Genomic DNA, 26,654 nt, shown 5'->3' with positions numbered 1-26,654 from the left:
CAAAACGAGCTCAGCCGATCAACACATTTGCTCCAGAAGAAATTCCAGGATGCTGAAGCCAATGTTATAGAAACCTCTTGGCCCTATTCACCAAAGTGACTCATAGTTTTAGGAACCCATATTTTTTGGGCATCTACCCTGAAAGGCTTTTGGGAGACCTGATATTTCAAAGTGCTGAGTACATGGTTTCAGCAAACTGGGCTTCAAAGGAGGATCAAGTTGAGTAATTTCAGTGGAGACCCAGAATAGGGTGGCACTGGAAACACAGGCTGAGCTTGTGCTTTAGAATAATCGACAGGCATACTCAGGAGTTTTTCACCATAAAGCTCCTAAACAGGATGGAGATGGAGGAGAAATGTCCCTGCCTTTCGTTAGGAAGCTTTTCTGTCCTGAGTCCTTTTCTAGCATCTGATGAAACAGGTTGTCACCTCCAATAGCTCATAATTCTTTGAACCAGGTAGTCTGTAAGGTGCCATCCTGCCCTGCCTTCTACCTATCCTGGATTGACTGGTATCAGCCTTTGAGCCATTAATATATCAGCATATCAAATTAATGTTTCTCTCCCCTCAAAATTTGCTGTTTGGGGCTTTTCTGAGTAAGGAGGAGAAGAACTGCGCTTATCTGCATGTCAGCCCATTTCTCTTCTCTGATCTGATCTCTGATCAGTTCCTTCTCAGCATCTGGTAAAGTTAATGCTTATGAAAACTTATGCATTGCTGATTCAGTTAAACTATAAGGTGTGAATATACCCTGCCTTCTGCCTAATCATTTATAGCCTGGGCTATTGAGCTTTGACTCAAGCTCTTAGAGTGCTATCATCACTTCCTACTGATGATAATAAAAGCTGAAGGTGCTGAGCATATTGTAGGATCAGGTCTTCAATTCTCACTTCTTGAACCTTTTGCAGGATTGGGCCATGAACCAGATGACTGTGGGATTCAAAGCAGCATTTATGACACAATTTTTCACCGCACTGCAGCACTTTAATAAATCAGGGGCTACTTCAGGCTGTCAGCTTCCTCAGGCAGCCTTGGGAGATACACCTCCCACCTCCCATATCATCCTTGTAAATCAGTGATGGGAATCAGTGCCAGCGTTCAACCGCCTTTCGAACATCAGAACAATCCATAACACAAGTGGTGAGAAAAGGGTCAAATGGCACAGCGAAGTACACACTTACCTTTCTTGGTTTCACTTTGTCATGGTAGTCGTACTGAAAGATCCCCTTGTAGCTAAGTCCCAACCACCAAGGAATTCCCTGCTTGTCCTAGGAGATAAAGTAGAAGGAATAATATTGTATGAAAGGGGAAGATCCTTACTGATTCCCTAGTCCATTATTCAGGGGCAGGGATCATCCCCGACCATGGATACTGCTAAATTATCTCTGTGAGGTCCTCATATCCTCAAATGGAGTATGCCTGGCTTTTGTCATAAAGCTACTAAAAGTATCCCTATGGAAGCACAGCCCTTAGTTCCTATAGTAATGGCTCATCCTCTCCCTTTCCCCACCCCTTGCGCAAATTAGTCTCAACTTTATTCCCTCTGGCCTCGGAGATTGGAGACCGGTGAAAGAGAATAGCCCAGCTGACTTGAATTATGCTGGAGAACTTTGACATAAATCTACAAAACACCACATTAATGTGAGGCGAAGGCTACCAAGTGATAAGGTCTGACAGGCCCGGACCCCAAAGACTTTGCAGTAAAGCCATTTTATGGAGTAATGGATGACATCTGATATGAGCCTCTTTGTGATGTAGGTAATTGGAACCCTCCGTGAAATTATATCTGGTTCGTTAATGTGCCAGAGAAGGGCAGGTTAAAAAATAGCACCAAAAACAATGCAAATCCAGCCAAAAGATGGAAGAGGTCTAAACTGGCTGTCACTTCTACACTCTGCATACAGGTTTGATCCAAAGCCCCAGGACCTGTGAGCTGCTCTGCTGAACGTGTCTGAGCTCTTACATCTTACGGGGACCGGACCTGCAGGGTCTGACCCAACACCCACTACGGGTAATATTAGCTACATGCTTAATGATAACTTGAAGACTGCCCTGGGACAACTTCTGGGAGCAAATGCTTGCAGATTTGGGTGCCAGAGCCCAATTGATCAGTCCTTTCCTATTTCATGGAAGTCAATGGAAGCTGTGTGACCTGTCCTATGAGAAAGGATGGGAAAACCACTTTCTCTCTCTCCAAACATAGCCCACAGAGTCCTACAATAGGACTTCCGGCTTCTCTTTTCTTTATATAGAAGGAAAAGATCAGAAAAGCCATCCTTGTGATTTTTATCATCCTATACTATTCTTTTTACAGTGTCATAAGTGGGAAAGACATTTTGCAGAGAGACATGAAAAATGCCCCTGTACATACAAAAACCTACTAGTACAGATAGAGAAAGATAAAAGATATCAAAACACCACCAGCAATGAATAGGGGGAAATGCTTTGGGGAAAGCAACTCTAGTTTCCTTTTTGTGTTTATTGATTTCACCAGTTAAAGAAAAAACAACAACCCTCCATCCTTGGTCAAGCAGCAAAGAGGTAATGGATCAGCCCCAGGGAATAACCATCAGCCCCAGGGAAGGCCCCTAGTGATTTAGTGCAGGAAGCTGCCATCTATAAGGTGCCAATAATGGCAGGTCCTTGAGTCACTCCTAGCAAGCTGCTCATATGGCAACAAGAGGGGCAAAATCCAGGTATCCCAAAACTATCAGACCCTGCCACTGGCACTTCACTTTGGCACCACTAGTTCCTGTCGCTGCTTGCAGGCTGACTGCAGTCACTCCAGCATTGTGGAGGGGATGCTGGAATTTTATCTTGAAGAACAGGATTTTCCTTTACTGAACTGTATTTACTAAACAGGCACTGCAGAGTTGAAACAAGTTTGTCTTAACAAAGGAAGTGGAGCAGGACTTTTAGTGAAGTGTATTGTACATGGAGCCTAAGGTTTTTGTTTTGCCACTATTGTCAGTTTAATTCGATAATTGGCTTTTTTCAGTGGCACGTACCTTCACTGCATAATAATGGACTCCATACGTCGGGAGGGACTCTACAATGCTCATGTAACTGCAGAACGAAACAAAAGAGACAGGCACATGTCTGAGAAGCAGAATGGAGTGTATACATTCTCCTGAAAAAGCCCATGCTTTAAAAAAAAGTTACTAGACGGGAGACGGGAGATACGGTTATGCAGAATTTCCAGCCCTCTACAGAATATCACAGAGCAAATACAAACTCCTGGCATTTGCATTTCTCACTTACTTTACAATTGCTTGGCCCCTTGTCTGTCCATTCAGCTTCTTGTAATGCTCAATGACTCTGTCCTCACTGGAAAGGGAGAAACAGAATTGTTTTATTTTTCATTGCAGCTTGCTAATCAGGGAAGATTGCAATAGCTCTGCAGACATTTTTGTTAAGTATGGCTACCAGCCCAGGGAACTGGTTGGGGGTGCTGGGCAGAGATTTTAAATAATTTCAGAAATACAAGAATGAACCAGAAAATAAAAATGGATTTCAAAGAAAGTTTCCTGGAAGATTTGAGTTTTACGATGGGGAATGAGGATCCGTTGCTTCAGATTTTCTCCTTTGTGCCTCAGTTTCCTGATGATAACTCTCCTGAATAAGTGCAATGAGGCTACCTGCACCCAGTGCCTTGAGATACCTGGTTTTTATTTTGCCTTGGTTCTTGTAATCATCTTGCAGAACCAAAGGGCCCTTTGGGTCACCCAAGCTGCTGAAGCGAACGAGGAGCACGCCTCACTGCTTCAGCACAGAGGCACAAAACCCTCTGTTCATCTTTACTGAAGCATTCTGGAGACTTCTTATTAACAATGCACCATTGCCTAGTATTTGCAGAGCTTCTGAGGCTAGCCCCAGCTACAGAGTAAGAATAAGAGTAAGAAAGAGAGAGAACGAGCCTTGCGACTCCAGCCTTGAACAGCCTCCTCCTCCCTTCTTTGCTGATGCTCGTATGGATATTGAGACAGCAGAACCACCGCACACTGTGAATTCCAGCACGGGGGATCCAGCAGGGGTAATTATGGGCTGGGGTTTGTGTGTCACTTCCATGGGTCTCCTTTAATTTCAGCCAAACTTCTGCTGATTTGCACCTATATACCTGAGGGCAGACTCCAAGCCTGCTTTTCTTCTCACACTAGATTTATACTGGTGTAACTCCAATGGGTCTGATCTACACCGATGCAAATTAGGAGCAATGCCCACGAAGTCAGCTGAATTACACTGGTATAATACTGATGTGACTGGAGTGTCGGGCCCTCAGATATGCACTCAAATGTCCTAGCCGTTGTGCCTTTACATTGAGGATGAGGTATCTTTGCTGTGCCTTCAGGAGGCACAACACAGAAAACTCCAGCACGGTGCGAAGGAAGGTGATGGCGACTTTACACCACTTCGGTACCCTCCAAACCTGACCTACAGAGGACTCTAGAAGAGGTCAGACAGTGCTGGGGGCACCTCTCTACGGGCTGTAACACTGGATGCCTGTACATGTGCTCAGAGGTGCATGGTGGGGAGGTTAGGGAGGTTCCCGAGGAGCTGCTCTAATTAAAACGCCTCACCGTCACATGTATTAAGCCCCAAGACATTTAAAAATGGCCATGAGGCACTTTATCTAAACCACATTCAGTGAGGCCCAGAACGAAAGCCAGTCAGAAGGGCACACACACAGAGAGCACACGGCCTGCCTGGAACCATCACCCCCATTCAATAAGGTCTAGATAACGAGTCCTGTGGCCATTTAGAAATGTGACAGCGCGGCCACGCTGGAGCGTTCTAATTAGAACGTGGAGCACACTCGATTAATTGAGCTGCTCTAATTAGAAAGCCAACGAGCATATGCATAGGCAACCATTGCGTAGAAGCTTTGCAGAGCTCCATCCTAAAGCCCTCTCAGCACACTCCTTCAACGGTGCAGAAATCAGCCAAACTAACTTCAAAAAGTTGCTAGGTCGGTCTTCTGAAGTCATCGGAAGCGTCCCTAGATAACTGAATAGGTATGACATATCAGAGACTGATACAGGACCCTTACTGCAGGCACTCTGTCACTAGGAACCCCCCCAAAAGTTGTTCTATCTAGGGACAAAAGCTCCAAGTTGGTGACGTTGGCCCCTGGTTGTGGCGAAGCAGCCGTCTGGCTGAGGGACTCTTGTCAGGAGGAAGAGAAGCCTGGCGGGTTTTCTCTGCTGCTGCAGAGAAGGCCAGAGCAAGCTGGGGTGGGGTAGGAAGGCTGATGAGCTCATCTCAGATGCTTCAAGACCCCCGGGGCCTTGATTGGAAATCATCGCAGATCATGTCGCACAGCAACAGTTCTGCTTACATAAGACTGCCTTCCAGCTTCTGTCTTCCCAGTCCCGTTTCTGTTAGCCTGCCACAGACCGTTGCAAAGGAGCTCACCTGGCCCTGCTGTTTAGAGCTCAGCTAAAGGCCGTTCACAATCTCGTCTGCGACACACAATGAGGGGCTGTGCGGAGAGCGCCGTGACATAGACGGGAGATTATGTATGCAGGTGGGGGAATCAGACATTTGAACCGAGGAGGTCCTCTGTTCATGCAAAAGCACCGTAATAATGCAAAGGAAAGGAGGAAAAGCAAGGCCGGGGCAGGGTCAATCTCAAGCAGAATGGTTGTCAGAGTTTAGTAGGCAACTGCCAGCTGTTCTCTAGCATTCCTGCCATGTGTTATGTGCGAGTAACTGCCTCCCCCATTCACTCCCTTGGGATCAACGTCCCCCGCTAATCCTGCCAAAATAACAAAAGTTGTCAGCAAGCCAACGTGTGCTGCCGGGAGGTCTTCCAGCAGGGTGCAACCTACTGTCCAGGGTGCCATTCCGCTCGGGGGCTGCGTCCATGGGGAAACGAATATGACAGCTCTCCTGACAAATAGCACCCAATCATTTGCACATTCAGTAAATGAAACATAAGCAAATCCTATCGCCCAGAAGCTGGATCCCCAAGGGCAGGTGGCTTCCCCAAAGCCCGCAGAGGCTGTACATCTGCATCTATGGCCTTTGGTACATAACAGTCGCAAGCGAGATTAACTTGTGGAACAAGAACTGAATGACATGACTGCACAAATGCTGGAAGGTCTCTAGACAACACTGTTCCTAGCAGTAAAGAAGGACAGAGAGGACGTACAGTCCTTTAACATGACTTCATAGCCGGTTATTATATGGGAGCCTGATTCACTTCTGTCTCCGGCATCGCAGAAGCCCGTGTGAGAGCAGAACCAGGCCCCAGAGGTTGTTCTTTGCTCTGGTTCTGGTTCTTCGTAGTTTTTTGATGAGATGAATCCCTGGCATTAGCTCTGTACAGCACAATACCAGTGAGGAACAGCTCTCTCTCCCTGTTTCCTGTCCCGTAAGCACCTGCGTGCTGTCTGTTTTTGTTACAAACTCTTAAAATCGATAAAATAATTACACTTTTCTGACACTGCTTCCTTTGGGCTGCGAAAGCTAGTCAAAAGTACAGCTCCCTCAAAGGAAAGCCAAGTCTTTAGAAAGCTGCCTTCTGGGGAGATGTGGTCCAGTGGACAAAGCACTGGGCTAGAGCTCAGGAGAAAGGTATTTTCACTTCTGGGTCTGCCACTGACCTGCTGTGGGACTTCCCTTCAGTGCCCTGTGCCTCAGTTTCCCCACCAGTAAGATGAGTAAAATGATATACTTACCTTCCCTTGAAAAATACATTTGAAATATGTATGAGAGCTAGCTCTGTAACCCTCCTTTCTGGAGGTCTCACGCACTGCTGTTAAATCATCTACCCTGGATTATCAGTGACACTGTGAAAGCCCACTGCCTTGCAGGCCTCCTTTCACACAACAGATTTGTTTCCTGCTCTCTCTTTCCTGCTGCCACATGCAAGAAATCGTCAGACACAGAGGTCAGGTTGCTGTCTCCTGTGTCAGTCCATGCACGGGGGGTCACCGTGACACGTGCCAATAAAAACAAGCACAATAATTCACTGGGCAGGATGAGAATTAGCAGAGCTTACAGACATTCTGGTTTATCATTTCAGCTGTTGCTCTTCAGGCTGCTATGGGGCTAACTCTTCCTGACAGCTGAGCGAGTGGCAGGGCATCGTCTGGGGCCACCTGCTGACCTGACCATCATGGCACGGACTCCAGATTGCCTCCGCGTCAGCGATGTCAGCTCGTCTCGTAATACATGATGGCTGTAGAGGGCACTCAATGGATCATTAGTGCCTGGAAATCATATGGAGCTGACATGCTACTGCCCGCCTGTCAACTCGTACACATCCATGTGAATGCTGCTAAACCTGTATGTGAATGATAGTCTACAGGCAAGGATTGTTATAAAGCTCTTATGAATGTGAGGACTGAGAACAGGCTCTGGTAGTAGCAGCTGGTAGAGCTAGTAGGCAGACAAATCTCCAGGATTTCGAAAGGGCATGGAGCCAGACTGAGTTCCCGCGATAAGGACCAGATATTCAGATGGATTCAGCCTGCGTTGTTCTGAGTGGCTGCCCATAGGTCTCTGGGCCTTACCGAGAGCTGAGCTCTTCTGATGTTGTGGCCCAGAGCTCCTTCATCTCTGCTGGCATGTTATGCATTTCATAGCCGTCCTGAGACTTGTTAGCATGGAGCCAACAACATGGGCTTTTACTTACGGGTTACTACAGGTAACACCATATGCTAAAGGGCAGTCCTTCCCTGCTGTAAACATAGCAGTGTTTACGAGAGCTCTGGGTCTCGTCGGGTGAGCACGGCAATCGCCTAAATCATGCAAGAGAATAGACTTTCAAAGGCCTATTGTTGCCTGCAAGGGGACTTATGGGACTTATCTTTGTGTCTGTATGCACAAGGCGCAACGCAGACGTAAGATCTGGATCAGCGTGGAAGTGGTGTTCTGCACTGCATTTAAAGAAAACCTAACTTGAAGTTTGAGGCTTAAGTTTTAAGGGGGGATTCTCAAAGGGGCTGAGGAAGGGAGCTGGGAACACATCTCCCATTGAAAGCCAGAGGATGTTGGCAAACTGAGAGCCTGGGGTGCTCCTGAATATCCCACCTAGGCAATCCAATCTTCACTTTGCTCCTTGAATTTCCTTGGGTATTTGTTGGGTGTGTGTGGGCAGAGGCACACATTAGCTCCCGGTTTAGGAGCTACTTATTTAAGATACAATAGAAACAGTCAGAAAACCAAAGCCAGGTGGAGCAAAACTTTTTCTGTTTCCTATTCATTTTGCATTTTGCATTTGTGTTTCAATCTTGCGGAATATGTACCAGAGGCATCCCGTGCAGACACAGCGCCTGGGCCAGTCCTCTCTCACCCTTCCCCACCAGGCAGCCAGCGGTCTGGGAAGTGTGTCTCACGCAGTGCACCGCATTCTGGGAATTGTAGTTCTCTAGAGTAGGAGTGGTGTTTCCTGCTCCAGGGCGGAAACTTTTCAGCCTATTCTTTTGCTGCTGAAGCCCATGTAGGGAAGGCAAAAGTTGATGATTGCAGTGGCAAAAAAGGGGGCCAACTTCCCCTCTTAGCAGCAGTGAGGTCTGCTGCCACCATGAAATTACAATTCCTAAAATTATGCCCCATGATACACGCTGCCCTTGCTGCTGCAATGTACAGCTGGGAAGTGCAAGCAGAGAGGGGAATGGGAGAGCGAGGCACCCCTCCCTTGGGCCACGTCTCCCTCTTGCCCACTCCACGTTATGCTACTGGTACCTACCTTTAGGGCCAAATTAGGACATGGGCATGGCAGGCCTGCATTCAGGGCCCTGTTTCTGGAGTTGGAAGGTGGGACCAGAATCTCAGCTTTCATTTAAAGCCACCACCATCCCTCTAGCCATCACAGACTAACAGAAAGGCTTGCAAATGTGACATGTGAGTGAAGAGAGCCTGAAACAGCAGCTCGGAGCAGGGGATTTTCTCTGATTATTCTGAAGTCTGCCATATTACTCAAAGGAGGGGAGCCAGGGCCACAGTGCCGTCTAAGGGAAAGGGCACTGGAGGGAGTGCCCCTCCTTCCAGCCACTCTCCCAGTCCCCTATCTGCTTGCACTTCCCACTTGCACACTGCGGCAACATGGGCAATGTGTGCCGTGGGGCGCAAGTCATTCTGGGAATCCTAGTTTGGTAGTATGGCAGGATATGAGGCCACAAGGGCTTATGCTGGTGGTGCCTAGAGTCCTAGATGGCCTTAATTCAGCTCTGGCTATGAAAACCTCTTCAGAACTCATCACGCTGGTGTCTAGACCCGTAGTCCACCTTCTGTTCGCTAGGCAGTGCTCGCAGGAAGAAGAACATGTACCTTTGTGATTATATCCCATGCCAGGGGAGGAGTGAAAAGACATCCAAAATGATTTGCATGCGAGAATTTCCATTCTTGCTGAGTACATATGCAAATACATCATTATATATGGATGAAGGATAAAAAGGATCAAATAAGACTGCACAGCCGATGAACATGCATACACCAAAATATCCTTGCGGCGCTGGAAAATCACGCCCCATCACTTTGTGCTAACAAGAAAGAACCAGAGCATGAACCGGAAGACAAACAGAAGACTAAAGTGTGAAATTGCCTTACGCTGCATAACCAGAGCAAGATGCAAAGAAGCAGAGGCAGCGTATAAGGACTGAGAAGACAATTAGAGCTTTAAACATTCTTCCATGGAGATCATTTAAAGTCTACTCAGTGTTTCAGGGAAGTGGCTTCGGGCCCGAGTCATTATTCACATCTTTCCAGTGTTAAAACTAAAAGTATTTGGGGGCGTAGGACAAACTTTTCTAAAAAATAATAAGGTCCGAATGTAATAAAAGTTGGGCAAGAGCTTGGAGTCACAAGGGCGCTGCGGGGCTAAGGTCACTTGGTTATGGGAAGCAATGAACTTTCTGACCTGGGGCCTGAACCTGCAGCTCTCAGTGGTCTGTCCTTACCCATGAATGACTTGCATGAACTTAATCAGGTTCATGGGGGAGAAGTGCTTTTTGGGAACAGCTGTAAATAAAATAGTATTTGAAGCAGATTCTCTGGCCTGGGTTGCCCGGCTCCATTTAAGATCCAAACCAAGGGAGTATGCGTATAAGGAAACCGGTCATCATGCCACGGCTCTGCAGTCTCTGCTCTTACACTGATCATGGTAGGGGCTTGTCAAGATCCACGGGAGCTCAGGGTCTGGCATGGCACAGTCTGGCCATGGGAAAAGGCAAAGCGTGTGTAAGTGGGGCTGGGCTGAGATGGAAGGCACTGGGCCTTATTTTGAAGAGGAGACCAAGAAAGCAGACGGCTCTCCCTCTCTGCCTTGTAAAAGGCAGTGCCTGCTAGGCATTCTCCCCTATATTTTTATCATAAAGGCTTAGTTCATTGTGAGAGTAAGGAGAGGGAGAGAAACATGGGGGGTCTGTACATGCCACTGCCTCCAATGCTGAGCTACAGCCCCGGTTTCTAAACCTCTCTTGATGAGCTGAAAATGCCTGTAGAGATTAAGCATCCCCTGGTGCTGCACCAGTTACAGCTGACTCTGGAGATGAAGCCTGGCTCAGAAAAATGGAGAGATCTCCCGCAGGGGAAGAGAGATCAGAAACCTCAAAATGGAAACCGTATTCCCTGCCATCATCAAATTACCAGGCTGCAGAAATTAAAGGAGCAGATAAGAAGACTGCACTCCCCTTCCTCCCTTCCCCCCTGCTGCTTGGAGCCTAATGCTTTAAAGACAGACATGAAAGGGTCACCAACAGAAAGGCAAATCAGTGCATCTCAGCATTAACCCAGGGCTTTCCCCCAAACTAATTCTCCTGTTTGCACAGATGAAAAGGAGGGGAGGAGCAGACAGAGGGGAAAGGATTCAGGGGGCAGGCTGACTTCAACTGAGATGCTGCATCTGCTGCGAGGCGCAAACAGATCATGTTTCCAAAGCAACAGAAAGAAGGATGAACAAACAATGCAACTCATAGCACCCGGAGACTGCTTGATGTAGTCCAAGCGTTGTACAGATCCCTGCTCTGAACCTATGAATACCCACAGGCCAAGATAAGAGGAGAGCCAGGCCCTTGGGCTTTGGGGATCCCATACAGAGATCAATTAGTTCATGCTCAGGAAGTAATCGTTTACCCATATGAGCAGTTCCAGAGCCTGTGTCTTCCCCATCCTGCATGGTGCATGCCTGCTTATACTCCGGTAAAAACAGAGCACAGTGGGCGTAAGATGCTGCTGTTGCAACCTGATCAAATGCCATAACCGCTTTCCACCACTGCAAATGGCTTCAAGAAGGCTCAAGACAGCAGCAAACCAGGCGCATGGACTTGAGTAGGATTTCTCTGGGTGAGTCAGGGGAACAGCTTGGGACACTGACCTCCCAGTGGGTCAGGCACCCATTTAACAGAGGGGGAAACTGAGGTACAGAGCGGCAAACCCAACTTCACAAACATCACCCAGCAAGTCACTGGCCAAGTCAGGAGCTCCTGGACTGTGGTCCTGTTCTCACATTGTTAGACAGGGTTGGCTCACAGCGGAGGTGAGGATGAGAAGCATCTATACAGAGAAATAGCTTACCAGTAAGCCAAGGATGGATGCTCCTTCAGTGCTGGTGTTGGGAGAGCTGGAAGCTTCTTTAATTCGCTCCTTACAATTTCATTGCTGAAAGAGAGAGAGATAGAGTTCAAAGAGGGGATCAAGCTACAGGAACACAGCCACAATATTTAATATGACCCTACCCAGCTGGCTGGCTGCTCTGGCTCTGCATCTGTTCCTCTTTAGCGAAGTGCACTGGGGTTTCCTTTCTTCCCCGTATTTATTTATCTTAAAGCCATGTAGTAACTTTTCCCTCCATTATCACAATCGGAGGGGAGCTCTCCAGATGGCTGCATTTATTCCTTTCAGTGCATTGTCTCAGGATGTAGAAACCGCAACGTTACCATTTCACGGAGCAGCTCTGTGGGTAGATTCGTATGGACAGAAGAGCACGGGAGGGAGGAAAAGAGGGCTATGATTGCACAAGGCACCTTTGTTTAAACAGTCCTGGCCTGATGCAAAATGCAGCATATGTGCCCCCCAATCCATTCAGGTCTATGTCCTGAATGGATCCAGCCATCTAGGAGCATATGCCTGGATCCCCCAGCCCTCTCACTGCTTTACATAAACGTGCTGACCTCTGTCGGCTTTTTGCCCCCCGTTCTCCAACTCTTCTAAGACCTGACTGCTCCAATGGCTAGGGTCTTTCTAATTTCTAGTCTAAATATTTGTGGCCAGATTATCCACGCTGGCTCTTGTGGCAAAACCGTCCATTAATTTAAATAGTTTTCCTTCCCTGGCGCTTACCCCCCTGGATGTATTCAAAGGCAGCAATTATCTCGCTGCTGGAGGTTTGGTCCTGTCCCCCTCCATCGACCAGTGACCTCCCATGATAGCTATGTTACGCTGATCGGCGGAGGGGAGACTCAGGGCAGTGGAATAGCTGTAGGCGCACCTATGCTCCTGCCTCCCTCCCCAAGCACAGAAGTACATTTTAAAAGTTTTAGAAGTAACACTGCTTCTTCCAAGAGCTGGGAAGGAAAACAGAAAAAGAGGGAATTGCTTGTTTTATTTGTATATACTTAGGCAAACATCCAGTTCCACCTTTCAGTGGGGAGGTGACATGGGCTTGGCTAACTCTACCTGCAGAAGTGACATTTCAGGGCATTAACATGGGTTTTAGATGCTACTCCCCCCAGGCAGGGGCATCAGTCTGGGTTGCAAACAGGAGGTGGGGAATCTCTCCCCTTGCATCTCAATAGTTCGAGTACCTGCCCGGAGAGCAAAGAGACCCAAGTTCAAAGTTCCCTTCACCCAGAGGGAATCTGAACCTGTATTTCCTGCTTTCCAGCAAAAGGCTCTAACCACCAGGTCCTGGCCCCACTTGGTTCACTGGATATCCAGCAGGGGAAGATACTTAAAGCTAGAGGGCCTCAAGCCCTGTGGCTTTGCAAGCTGGGCACTGAGAGGGAGCTCTGTGCCCGAGTTTCTGGCTCGGGCTCCAATAGAGTTTCTGCATTTTGCTTGGACAGGATGAATAGACAGAAATGTTTGTTGCTTGCTGTATTTGCAACAAATAGGTTAGTCTCCTGCTCCCAGATACCCACCTAAGCACCATTTTTGACATGTGAAAAGCTAGAAAAAGCTACACAATATAATTTCTCCAAGAAACAGCCAGCCTCCACCTGACATGTCACTGGTGCTTAGGTTGGTCCCAGAGAAAAAAGAATTGTTTCAGTTCTGCCATCAACACCGAGCAGTCTGAGATGTTTCCGTGATGTGCCTGGGAAAAAAGGAAGTTCCAAAATCAGACTTTGCGAGGCCAAAGAGATGCCAGATATGACAAGTGTGGTGTGACTCACTGTCCTTGAGGGACTGGGAAAATCCCAGAAGCAGCAGTGGTAGCCTGTGAAAGCACATACAGACCCCAGCTTGCTGCCAATGGCACAGTGACCATGGTGGCTGCACTCATGCCCACGCTGGATCCAGACCGTGAGCAGCCCTGCAGTCTGGGTTTAGCCCAGGCCTCTAGGTGAGTCTGACATCTTGAATGAAAAGACTGAATAACAATATGAAGCTAGATTATGAACGTCCATACAGAGGTCAGCTAACCACCTTGAAGGCAGGTGGGGCAGATACTACTGACTGACTCGCCTGGGCATTAGAAAGTTCCTAATCTTGACTCTTTTATGAACTTTAGCAAGTCAATTAACCTTTCCACCTCAACTTCCTCATCTATACATTGGTGGTATCACCCACCTCCTTCTGGGTGACATTGTGAGAGCGTTTGATGTTTGCCAGTTGCTTTGCAGGCGGACCATGATAAATAGCCGTAATCTATTTTAAGCAAGGTTGCATGTGCCATTGGGTTGCAGCAGATGCAGAAGCTTTTTGGAGTAGCTACGGTCAGCTGCAACTGTAACTGCTGCCCAAAGCTCCAAATTCTTAGTGACCTAATAATTAATGACATTGAATAAAAGGGAGGCAATGAGAGAAGGGAGGTCCTTGTATAAGAAGGTGCTATCGTGCATGCAGTATTTTACAACTGCCCATGTTATGGTGTAATATGAAATGATGCAGGTTAGCTCTTGTAATCCTTTAATGAGTCCTAATTGCTCAAACGCCGTTTCATTACACAGAATGAACACTCAACATATAATTGTGGAAGATCACAATCTGCAGGAACATCTATATTATTTTCAAATGTTACTTAGGGGTAAATTAGTACGCTCCCTTCCCCCCTCCAGTTCCTTGGGAGTATTTTGCTGGGGGATACTCTTGTGATCTCCTCTAAAAGCATAAGGTTTCCTGACTCAAAAAGCCTAACAAAGGCTGACTGTTTGGGGAGTGGTTTAAAAGCGCTGTCTACATGGTGTTTCGTTACCCAAACCTGGAGACAAAAGTTTTAATGGAAGATTTCAGGTTTAGTACCATCACTATAGTTTAAGGTCTAAAGCCCTGATCTTGCAACATTAAAACAAAAGCCATTTTGAGCTTTTTAACTGATTTTAATCAGCATTGGATCAGGCCCTTAATCTACCAGGATTAAATTAAGGGAAACATCCCAGCAACACTAGCAATATGCTCTGATCTTCCAAGAAAGCAGTTCAAAAGGAACCTGGTACTTTCCAGCATCTTACTTAGGGTTTGTCTTTATCAAGGCAGCGGTACGTTGCTGCGAGGATGGGTCTGAGCATGTCCTGCCCTGAGTCTGCTGACACACTACAGAATTCAAAGTTTGCCTATGACGCTGCTCCGGGCCTGTCCTCAATGCCTCCTCTCAAGCCCTTGGTGTCCTGCTGGTTTGAGAAGGGGTACAAGTGGGTTCATGGGGGAACTTGGGGCTCTGGAGTTAATCCGCAGACTTGAGAGAGTGCAAGACAAGTTTAGACCCATTTTCCAAAAGACCAGCTGCCAGTACAGTATACACAAGTCCTTAGAGCAGGGGTGGGCAAAATGCGGCCCACGGGCCGGATGCGGCCCGCCCGGCCATTCTGTCCGGCCCTCAGGGCCCCTAAAATTTTAGAAAATTGATATTTATCTTCCCTGGGCTGCCTGTCATGTGGCCCTTAATGTCTTGCCAAAACTCAGTAAGCAGCCCTCTGCCCGAAATAACTGCCCGCCCCTGCCTTAGAGGCTCTGGATGAGAAGCAGCCTATACAAGTGAAGGCTGGGACAATGCAAGCAGGCTGAAAGAATTAGGGACCTCATTCTGCATCATGAAAGTTTTGCCTCTGACTCCAAGACCTGAAAGATCATAATAAAATAGAGCTGGAACAGACCTCAAGAGGATCAAGTCTTAAGTGTCCCACTCCCACTGAAGATGACCGGATCCCGGGGCACCTGATTCCTACAGGCTTCTGTGCAAGTCCCTGCTTAAATTAATCCTTATTTCAGTCCAACAACCAAATTCTTTGGGTGCTCTCTGAAAGAAAGGGGAAAAGCAATTTCCTCTAATAAAAATGCTAGTGTCTTTTTATTTTTAAACTTCACTGAGTGATACATCACCAATTATTCTCCCAAAATTGAGGTGAGGGCATTAGAAAATCCTTGAAACCCAGCAAAGAGTAGCAGGGATAATTCCATATGAGGAACCATTCAGGGAAATTATACAGCAAAGTTTCTATTGACTTCAAGGGTCCTGGTAATGGCTGTGCAGCTCTGCTTGGAAGGCAGTGGTTTGGGGCAGGCCACTGACATCAAACGTTGGGTTACGCTGTTTTAGTCTAGCTGTCCCAAACACCCCATGAGCCCCACGGGGTTTCTTATGTGCTTGCAGGTAGGATTCATACTTGATGTGTATGGCTGTGTGTTACCATCCCATAAGCAAAGGTGAAGTGCACAGCCAAGTAGAGCTTGAACTCTAAAGTCATTTTTAAGTGTGCTCCCAATATGGCACCGGGCGCTTTTAATTAGAGATGCACAAATTAGAAGCGCCAACACATCACATGCATCAGTGGCGCAGTGCGTCCACGTGCTGAGAAGATGGCAGTGGTGCGCTTTGAACTAAAGCACATAGAGCATGTTTTAGTTCAGCGTACAAAGCCACCATTTTCTCAGAGCGGAGGTGCGCTGGGCCTCTGATACACGTGACACAAGGTTGCCAGACTGCATCAACTTACATGTTCCAGCAGACTCGGTTCATTGACTCTGCTCTGACACGCTGGATTTCCAGCGCATTGGAACAGGTTTAAATGCCCAAAGACTCCGAGCAGAAGTGAGTTTGAGGGACAGAAATGCACTTCAACTTTGCCCATTGACAGGGACAGGTAAGGGCTAGGCAGGTGAAGAGGATATCCTTACCATTGTAAGTTGGCTGCACCTTTTTGTAGGGGGTGCACTGCCACGCTCAGGGGGTGCACGTGCACCCGTGTGCACTCCTTACATGTCGCCAGTGCTCTAGTGCCTCCCAGCTTCTAGCCTGAGCTGCTGCAGGTATGTGCCTGCATTTTCTCAGTCCAGAGGGGATGTCTGTATGGTTATAAACTGGTTTAGCCTAGCCAGGTTAGACTAACCTGCAAAGACTGAATCGATTTGGGATCAGGCTTTTTGATTGTCTGTCCCTAGCCCTAAAAAGAAAGACTGGAAGGGACCTCAGGAGGTCATCTCGTCCAACTGCTTGCTCAAAGCAAGATCTTCCCTAACTAAATGTAAGAACATATGCTTGAAATGGCTCTGTTCCTTAGTTTGGAAGCAACAGGAAGCGTACAATGAAGGCGACTATTCATGCCAAACACATGACAAGTCGTTTTCCCCATGAGCTGGGGTAGAAACATCCAGCCTGGGAGATCTGTTGATTGATGCAGTTAGAAGGGCAGAAAGATGCCACCTGTATTTTCTAAGATCAGCACTGATTTTTATGACTTGAACCCACCCTGCAAGTACGTTTGACAAACCCCAAATCACTTGCAGAACCAATGGCCCCTCGACACCTTGTTGAGATGGTGCAGTGATGTTTTGAGGTCACCTGCTTGTTACTGCGATGTGCTGATGCCACGTGGCAGTAACGAATGCCCCAGGTGACGTGAGCCCACACTTACATTCGGCAGAGGCAGCAGTTCTGCAACAAGCACTCCAAGGGGAAAGCGCTCAGCCTTAGAGCTAAGCAGGTGCTCAGGCACTGGGCTGCACTGGAGCTAGAGACCAACAGTCTCCCCGGGCTGTAAATCTGGCACTGTGTTTTTACACAATGCATCTGCTGACAACTTTTGCCTGGACTCCAAACATGTGCCGCTGAGGTTTCTTTTTGCTGCAGAAACAAACTTGAATCAAGTACAAGTTCAAAAGTGCAGCCTTAACAAAATGTATGCTCTCACACACAATTTATAATCATCACATCACAGCAGCAAAGACAGAAAGCAACTGCAAAGCTTCTCTGCTTCAGAGAACAGCAAATACTAGAAGGAACAGCTTTTTAGCAATGATAAGCCTTGAACACTGGATAGTAGCAGCCGACTTCGATCCTGGCATAAAACGGTGCAACTCCTATTGTCTGTATATGAAGTTAGTCTTGCTAGCACCATGCTGTATTTATCTCTAATATTTTGCTGGAGAAATCAAAACTGCTAGAGTTTGGCTGCCCCTTAGGAGAGGAAGCTGACTTCAATGCAGTGGGACTGCACTCAATATGGAGACCCTCTTTAGTAAATGCCAAGTGCTCAGGAAAGGTGATGGACTGAAAAACATCTCACCATGGAACAGACAGAGCGAGGGCAGCAAGAACTGCAAACTTCTCCAGTCCTGTCCCTGCACCTTGCTACATGCCTCAGAGAGCATGTGGGTTAGTCTCTAAGACCATAAGGCAGGTATAAATAGGTCTATAAGCACAATGCAATGCCATACCCACATGCTAGCTCCGGTCCAGGACCAGTACAGCCCTGTCAACATGACATAGCCTGGGCTAATGAGCAGGGCAGAGCTAATTACCCCAAGCAGAAAGCCATGCTGAAAGAGCTATATTGCTTCTCATTCTGGAGCTAGCTCAGGTTATCTTTACGTGATGCTGTGCTGTATGGTGCTATGTAGACACATGCTATACTCTGAAAGTGTCATTGAAGCTGCCAGTTATAATGGTAGGAAGATCTGGGAGGATCATAATCCCATGGACATTCAGAAATTGTCAAGCAGCGAAGACCATCATTAGCTAACTGCAATGGGTGCACCTTAGGGAAGCATGGCCTGGTGGACAGAGCACTGGATCAGGAGTCCTACGTCCTACTTCCAGCCCTGGCCTGCTGGATGATTTTAGGCAAATTGCTTCACCTCTCAGTGCCTTGTGTTTCCTACCTATAAAATAGGGATAAAGGGATTGCTCTCCCCTGGAACAGATTGACAGGTGACAAGTGCTATCTATATAAACTCTGAGTACTATTATTAATTGCTTCTTCCACTCTAACATGGGAAAAACTATTTGTGGTACTTGTGCTGGCATTTTTTAGGATGTCAAAACCCACCTGCAAAGCTCATACCAAACTTTCCCATGTTAATTATAACTCTGGACCCCTGAACCATCTAGCCCTGTCTACCCTTGAATGATCTGTCTACTCTCCCCTTTCCTTAACTTTATTCAGGCCTCCCCTGTCCATATATTTTATGTCCAAGTTGATCTACGGGACCTTGAAAGGCAGCAGCCATAAAACGCACATTATGGAAGGTGTGTATTATCTCGTGGTTTGACTGCATTGGTAAAGGTTGTTTTAACTGCTTTGCTGGACTTAGCATTGTGTTATAAACCAGCCTGCATGCGCAAACAGCTGAATATTTCTCAGGGGCACTCAGCTAACCAGCCTGGCTGATAACGAAGCTACTCTGAATGGTTAAGAAACAAAGCAAGATTGGGCTTGTGTCTCTTTGCCCCAAACATGTCAGGGTTTTTTTGCAAGTCAGTTTGGGCACGGAAAAATAATAGGAAAGAACCAGAGCTTCCTTTTATTGAATGTAACCTTGCAACATCACCACCTTCCAGATATCTGCACGGGACATTTGTTACTGTTAAACCATAATTACATTTCAGTGTTGGTTAAAACCCTACACTCCCAGACCTGGAGAAGGGAGTCTTCTATCTGGTCTTCTGTGTATTCATTACCTTCTATGGCACCCGAGAGATTCCCTGTATCATGCACCAGCGAACCTCAACCTTGACTAGAGGGACCATCACAAGGAGCTGAAAAGACAGATCGGCCCGCTTACCTATCCATTCACTGGTTTACCGTCTTGGACTAACTGCAAGGGAGATGGTGGTTCTCCAGTTAAATCTGGCCCAGGTTTAACTAAAGTAACACATGTTACATGTGCATTTTTAACACAGGCCTGCTCCTACTGAGTATCAGAGTGAGGACACCCATGAACTCTACATGGACCTCACATGATAATGACCGTAGGTCTCCACTGATCTATCTCTGATCTACCCTGCTGACTTTAAAATGTTGTATGGTCCATTAATGGAGCTAGCTAGCCTTGCCACTCCCTTGAACAATATAACATTCCTCAATGCCAGGTTCAAGGGCTGTCAAAACTTGAGGTGCCACCAAACCGTAGCACCCAAGCTCAAAGCCCGCCTCTGAAAAACCTGGGCCTGAGTTCAAACCGGAAGGCCAGCCAGTGACAGATTTTTAACATCACCTCTTGTTGGATGTGTGTTATTACAACAGTGATTGTCGAGTCATTTCCTTAGTAATTTCCTTCTGCATACTACTCCATTTCCTGAACTTCACAAGCACATCAAGACATGCAGGAACAATGTAATCACAAACAATGCTGTTTTCCATATGGGGTCCAGTCAAAGTCTGTATCTGGGGGATAAATGAGTTCAGGAAACATCATGTCTAGGCTAGCGACCCCATGAAGTATTCCCATTGCTGTGCAGTTATAAGTGGAGCCACATTGCTCCTCTAGTGCACGCAGTTGACTCCATTTTTAGAACAAATCATGCCACAGAAAGAACTGCAAACCAGCTCACCTTGAGAAGTCTCCTTTCGCTTCCTGCAAAATGATGGGAAAAATATTTATCATTAAAATCCACACATGTAAATCAATGTGCAATCTTTGATGTTCAAGGTTCAAGCATTTCCTAATGGAGTTCACTGGTATTTTCAGTAGCAGACCTTTAAATGAAGTCGGGGTGCTGTACATATTACAGCAGAGAATATTCAACGGGGCTAGAACTCGAGCAGACTCCCCTGTCCTATCATAGGTGCTAGTGAATTAGCCAGCGTGCTCTTTCCACTGTGTGCTACACCAGGCCATCAGCACCGTGTTAGGGTCATGCAGTGCTAGAAGATGCCTACAGTCTAAGTGATTTAAGGTCATTGAAAACCCCTTGACACTTGATTCCAGCCTGAGGACGGATTTTGCATTCCTGCCTCTACTTCCTGATGGATGCAGTGTTCTCCTCACATTTCTGTCCTTTTGACCTAAGTGTTTGTAATATATACACTGTAAACTAACTTGCATCTGGTCAGTGCTGGAGCTTCTTAATCCAGTGTCGTTCCTAATTTGCCTTATGTCCACACACAAAACCTTATAGTCTAAGCACGGTGGTGTTTTAATCTTGAGCTACCCGGCTATAGACTCAGCTGGGGCTACAAGCTACAGTGTGGGTACTGCATGCGCTTGGGTGATAACGTATCCACTTTGCTGTGCAGCCTCTCACCGGGGTTGTAATAATTATACCTGGCTACACAGAGGAAAGGAAGGATCTGTCTCGACTGATTTCATTAAGGCATACTTCCAGCTAGCACTATCCTGGCCACTGGCAGGGATATCTGAGAACCGTGGCTCTTGGGCAAAGTACGTGAAGATTGGAAGAGGGCCAATGTGGTGCCTATCTTCAAGAAAGGGAGGAAAGAAGATCTGGGAAACTACAGGCCCATCAGTTTGATCTCAATCCCTGAGAAGATCTTGGAAAAAAGGATCAAAGAAACCGTTCTTGACAGGCTAATAGAAGGCAACATCCTAAGGGACAGCCAGCACGGGTTTGTTGTGGGTAGGTCTTGCCTGACCAATCTCATTCCTGATGTATCACCTGGACAAAAGGGAAGAGGTTGATATCATATATTTGGACTTAAAAAAAGCCTTTGACCTGGTGTCCCATGATGTCTTCCTGGAAAAAATTGGGCAACTATGGCCTCGACTACATTACAGTCCAAGGGCTGGGGAACTGGCTCTGAGGTCGGACCCAGAGATGGAACCGAGTGAAGGTGGCGCTCAGTGACCAGTGGTGTCCCCCAAGGCTCTGTTCTCGGACCTGTCCTCTTCAGTGTCTTTATAAATGACCTGGGCTCTGGTGTCAGAAGTGGGCTGGCCAAGTTTGCTGACAACACCAAACTTTGGGGAAGAGTGCCCACATTTGAGGATACCTGGTTGGTGATCCAGGCCGACCTTGACAGGCTTGCAAGGCAGGCAGATGAAAACCTGATGGCACTCAATATGGAGAAATGCAAGGTGCTCCACCTCGGGGGGGGGGGGAAAAACCCCAGACCACACTTATAGGTTTGGCAGTGCTACATTCACTAGCATCACAGCCAAAAGAGACTTGGGGGTCATGACTGACCACAAGATGAATATGAGCCATCAATGCGATACCCCAGCTAGTACTGCATCCGGTTCTGGGCACCACAATTCAGGAAGGACGTGGAGAAGCTTGAGAGAGTCCAGAGGAGAGCCAAACACTTGATCAGAGGGCAAGAGAACAGGTCTGATGAAAAACGGCTGCGAGCTATGGGACTCTTCAGCCTGGAGAAGCGCAAGCTCAGGGGTGACTTGGTGGCAACCTATAAGTACGTAAGGGGTGTGCATCAGGATCTGAGGGAACGCCTGTTCACCAGAGCGCCCCAAGGGATGACAAGGTCCAATGGTCACAAATTCCTGCAAGACCATTTTAGTCTGGACATAAGGCAGAAGTGCTTTACTGTCAAACCCCCAAGGCCTAGAATAGACTGCCTCCAGAGGTGGTGCAAGCACCTACTCCGGACACTTTAAAGAAACCTTTGGATGCTTATCATGCTGGGATCCTTTGACCCTAGCTGACTTCCTGCCCCTTGGGCAGGGGGCTGGACCCGATGATCTTATGAGGTCCCTTCCAGCCCTAATGTCTATGAAATCTATGAAACTACTGCCTCAATATGTATGCCATCCTGGGCACATCTACACAAGCCATTAACACACAGCAATTTACTGTGGAGCTCACTGCTTTGCAGTTCATTGTTCCCAGAAAGTTCCTGGGTGCACTGTTTACAGAGGTACCCGAACCACAGCACATTGAGCTGGGTTTCAGTAGCCCCAGGTGGCAGGAGGCCTGGGGGTCAGCCTGCCAGCCTGGGGCTGCTCCAGCCAGGCCCAATGTGCTATGGAGGGGGTGGCTGGGGCACAAGGGTGCTTCAGTGCAGGGCTAGCCGGCAAGCAGCCTCCACACTGAAGCACCCTTGTGCCCCAGCCAGCTGGCTCAGTGTCTACACGTGTGCTGCTGCTCATGCAAAAAATCTGCAACAGGGTAGGGCTTGTATTTACAAGTCCTACCTTGCTGCTGAGTTTATTAGTTTTGTGCGCCCTAATAGGGGCAAACCTGCAGATGCTGAGACATTTACTGCACAGTTAATTAGGCAACTGTACAGTAAACATCTCATGTAGATGTGCTCACTGTGTTTGTCTGAGATGGTCAAGAGTTAAGACCACAGCAATCAGGGGTTACAGTGGCCTATTTGACTTTGGCTTGCATATATATGTCACTGATTGCTTCAGGTATTCATTAGGATGTACAGGCAATAGGTTAATATCACTACTGCTAATTTCTACAATGAGTTTACTGTTTGATGTGTATTCACCCCGCAGGCCAATATGCAATTATTGCAATGTGCTTTTAATTGTTCTCTCTCTCTCTCTCTCCTGTTATATAATGAAGGTTGAAACCCCTTTGCACTAATTGCTTCTGTACGATGAAAAGCCCTATAGAAGTGCAATGTCTATTTATTAACACCTTCTGATGAAATGGCTTAGCTGTTCCACATGGATCCTTTAGGATTGTAGACTCACGGTTGACTGGGAAAAGACTAAAAACTACTGACAAGAGGGGAAAAAAGAGTCAGCTGACAATTATCTTTGCTCTTCTCCCATGACAATCATTGCTTGAAACAAAACAAAACAAAACAAAAAACCCACTTTGTCACAAGGAAAAAAAAGAGGACACAAAAAAAGAGGACCTCCCCCCCTCCATGCCCGTCTAAATCAGGGGTGGTTAAGCCCTGCCCCATGGGCTGGTCCCTGATACTGTGTCATCTCGCCCATGATACTTTCTATGGGTCTGTGGGAAGCTCTTGAGCTAGATCCAGTGCTCACAGCAGCATGGGACCCTGGGGCCTGCTCCTGGGGCATGGGGTCCAATCTTGCCCATGGACCAGCCCTACAGCCCTCATCCGGGCCGTGGGGCCAAAAGGCTGAGCACCACTGTTCTAAGCAGATTCACTTTGGTTGCCTGTAGTGAACTGCAAACTTTGCACTATTGATTATTTGTCCTGTATTCCTTCCTTTGTGCTTCAGCTGCTTTCCAACTCAGGTTTTGAGATCTGTTTGCAGGGAGCGTGTCACCGGAGACATGTGTACCAGAACTCACCTTGAAGCATGGCAGTATCGCCACAGTACTTATATCAGTGCCTGACTGGAGAGAGCAGGTTTTAGTAAAACATGGGGTCAACTTCAAATCTGGTGTAAACAGGTACAGCTGTGCCTTTGGAACGGTGCTCACCAGGTCGGGATTTGGCCTATGAAGTTCTCATCCCACCACTTCAGTGCTAAACAGTTTCCTTAGCTCCAGATATGATGCTTCACAATCCAGTGTCCTGCACAGTGTATAGTCATAGATGTCGGTGCGAAGTGAATGCAAACAGTTGGTTACTGGGGCCTCACCCAATGTTGCTGTGGCTCTTAATTTGTGAATGCGTAATGCCATGTGGAAGCCAGAAGTGGACAGTGCTAAAAATGGAAGTGCCAAGTACTGCTAGGTAGGTTTCATGGATGCAAATTAATAAGGGCTCAACTGTGACCCTTCACACACCTCAGGCCTGATGGGGCATGAAGGCTCCCTTGTACTGGTGTGTGGACTGCTTGGTGCAGAATACTACCCCATCAGTCTGCAAGGGGGGCGAGGGGGCAGGGGATGCTCTTCTTTTCCCTCCTGTCCTGATAGGCAACTCCAGGTGTGACTTGGCATGGTCGGTTCCAGCCTGCTCCAAAGTGCCAGTCAGCACAGCTACAGGGGATACAGTGGGGCACTGGTCTCCAAAGTGGGGTGCATGCACCCTAGGGGGTGCGCAAGACGATCCATTGGGGTGCAGGAAGAAAATATTAGAACTTCTATTTCTATTAATATACTTATATTGGGGGCACGTGCTCAAAAATTTTTTACTGATGGGGGTGCGTGAATATAAATACATATATTGTAGGTGCGTGCTCAAAAATTTTTTACTGATAGGGGTGCACAAGTATAAATATACATATATTGAGGGGGTGTGCTCAAAAATTTTTTACTGATAGGGGTGCGCGATCAAAAAAGTTTGGAGACCACTGCAGTAGGGGATGTAACTGGTGCCAGCTAAAGGGCTAGTCCAGATCACTTCCACAGCCCTGGTGCAGAGGGGAAGCAGGAACCAGATTCTGAGTCACAATCTGGTTCCTGTCCCCTTCCTGGAGCAGCACTGCCACGCGGTGCCCTGTCCTCAGCCGGGGCTGCAAGGTTACAATCCAGCATGAAAGGGTCCTGGCTTTTCCCCCCTGGTTTGGCAAAATAATCCCCACTCTGCTGCCTTCCTGTCCAGCTGGTGTAAGTCCTGTAGGCATTATTGTCAAATGCTTAATAACAGATCTAGCCCATGTAGGAAGAATGAGAAATTGTTGCCTACCTGCAAGATGTATGCAGCCAATTCAAACACCACTTCGCTGTCTACCTCAATGAGCTCCTGAAGCAAAAATAAAAAAAGGAGAGTTCACTAACATTTCAGCGCCCTTGGGAAGAACCTGCATCTCTTCCTTGTCACAGCACAGCGAAGTGAGCAGTTCCTGCCTTCTCCTCTGGTCTGACTTGAAAGGGTTCCCAGTACTCCCAGAAGCCGAATGTGCTCGTTGTGATGTGGAGGAAACAAAATATGCAGGGTGCTGCCCTGGTAAATGAAGCATGACTTATGAACTCAGCCAGAAGAGGGATGTAGGGGCTTGTTGTGAGAGGCAGTCACATGGACTGGGCCCTTGTACAGATCACCCCTATGGAGATTTGGATGTTTCCTGCAGGTTTTTCAGAATTTAATCTATTGTTTTACTGCATTTGGAAAGAAACACAGAACCAGGACTGAAGTCCTAACTTTAAGGAGCCATGATGATATAGCCAACGGCACACAAGGGAGTGATGTGGCCAGTAACACCTTGGACTCCCAGCCTGAATGACCAGGCACTCACAGCTGGTTCAACTGGAGACACTGGTGTCACCTGATGTGCCCATGCAGGTAAGGGGCACACCTCAGTTCATGAGCCATAATAACTGTGCTGCCTCTGCTCCTGGCAAATAAGGGTAAAATAGAGACCATGACCCAGGTGATATGGCATTGCCTGTTTCTTTCTCAGTGCCAGCTTTTAAAAAGAGCTATCGACCTCAGCTCCTCTCTAACAACCCACCGAGGTTACCTTCTAATGAGACCAAGGCTGCAATACAGAAGCTTCCCTCATTTTCCCTGTGCTCAGCTGTTGCTTAACCACCTAATTTAATTGGGCCGAGTCTGCTAATGATGCATGGGGACTGGGGGAATGACACGTATCAGGGGAACACAATTGTGGTATAAGTTAAATCAACACAAAGAAAGTGCCAGATGATGACATCTAAACCTCACAGGAAGGGCAGCTGGGGAGCCTTGAGAGAAGGCAAGGAGACCTGTGGTGCCTGGGAGCCCACAACGATGTGTGTTCGCTCCTACAACCACCAAAAGTGCAGCTAATGCAGAAGGGGGAGAGTACCCATGTCTCCCACCCCACTTCGGAGAACCATAAAGAAAAGATACACGCTTTCCATAGCACCAGTTTTCCAGGGGCATCAGTGGTGATGGCTGGATGACTAAGAAAGCCTTCAGGCTAAGTCAAGACTTTTGACCAATAGGAGTTTACTGTTATTGTGCATTATTTATAGAGGACCACTGCACATACACCTGTGGCATGATGACAGAACAGTCAAGGAGTCTTGTTATGGTCCCAAAAGCATGACTCGGGCCTCTCTTTACCCTCGTGTCTCCAGCTGGAGCAGCTGTGAGTGGCTGGTCCTTCAGACTGGGAGTCCAAGGTGGCCAGACATACTGCTGACCACAACCCTCCTTTGATGTGAGCCTGCTGTGTCTTAATGACAGTGGTAGACTTTCGACTTGATCACAAAGAGATGAGTGCTTTCCAGAGGGCTCATGGGCCCTTCTGACTTATACCCAACTGTGCTGTCTCTGGGAGGAGTATGGCTGGGCCCCTTGTCCAGTGAAGTATAGCTGCATGGTAGCTGCGGGGGAATAAGCCGACAGGAACTCCATGCAGAGACCGAGTGGGAAAGTGCAGTCTGCTGGGGCCTCAGTTCAGTTCTTACCAAAAAAGCCCACTTCAGTGGGGGGCCACACACTGTCTAAGCATCATCACTGGCCCCTCTTTTGCTGTGGAGAGATC

General features: G+C 47.5%; 1 protein-coding gene across 4 annotated transcripts in view; it reads right to left on the bottom strand.

The window, feature by feature from the left end:
• FRMD4A (FERM domain containing 4A) overlaps positions 1-26,654 on the bottom strand; it is a 289,469-nt gene that overhangs the window by 61,283 nt on the left and 201,532 nt on the right. For all 4 annotated transcript variants that reach the window (XM_019543681.1, XM_019543680.1, XM_019543679.1 and 1 more), the window contains exons 6-11: positions 24,869-24,925; positions 19,936-19,958; positions 11,520-11,603; positions 3,261-3,326; positions 3,008-3,065; positions 1,181-1,267 (exon numbers count right to left, since the gene is read on the bottom strand). In XM_019543681.1, the coding sequence (XP_019399226.1) occupies positions 1,181-1,267; positions 3,008-3,065; positions 3,261-3,326; positions 11,520-11,603; positions 19,936-19,958; positions 24,869-24,925 (375 nt within the window). The remainder of the gene's footprint in view (positions 1-1,180; positions 1,268-3,007; positions 3,066-3,260; positions 3,327-11,519; positions 11,604-19,935; positions 19,959-24,868; positions 24,926-26,654) is intronic.

This window comes from Crocodylus porosus, unplaced genomic scaffold (genome assembly GCF_001723895.1).
Source record: "Crocodylus porosus isolate Cpor-Errol unplaced genomic scaffold, CroPor_comp1, whole genome shotgun sequence".
Classification (NCBI taxonomy): Eukaryota; Metazoa; Chordata; order Crocodylia; family Crocodylidae; genus Crocodylus; species Crocodylus porosus.
The sequence above is the reverse complement of the archived record's forward strand: the minus strand, read 5'-3'. Positions and strand labels throughout refer to the sequence as shown.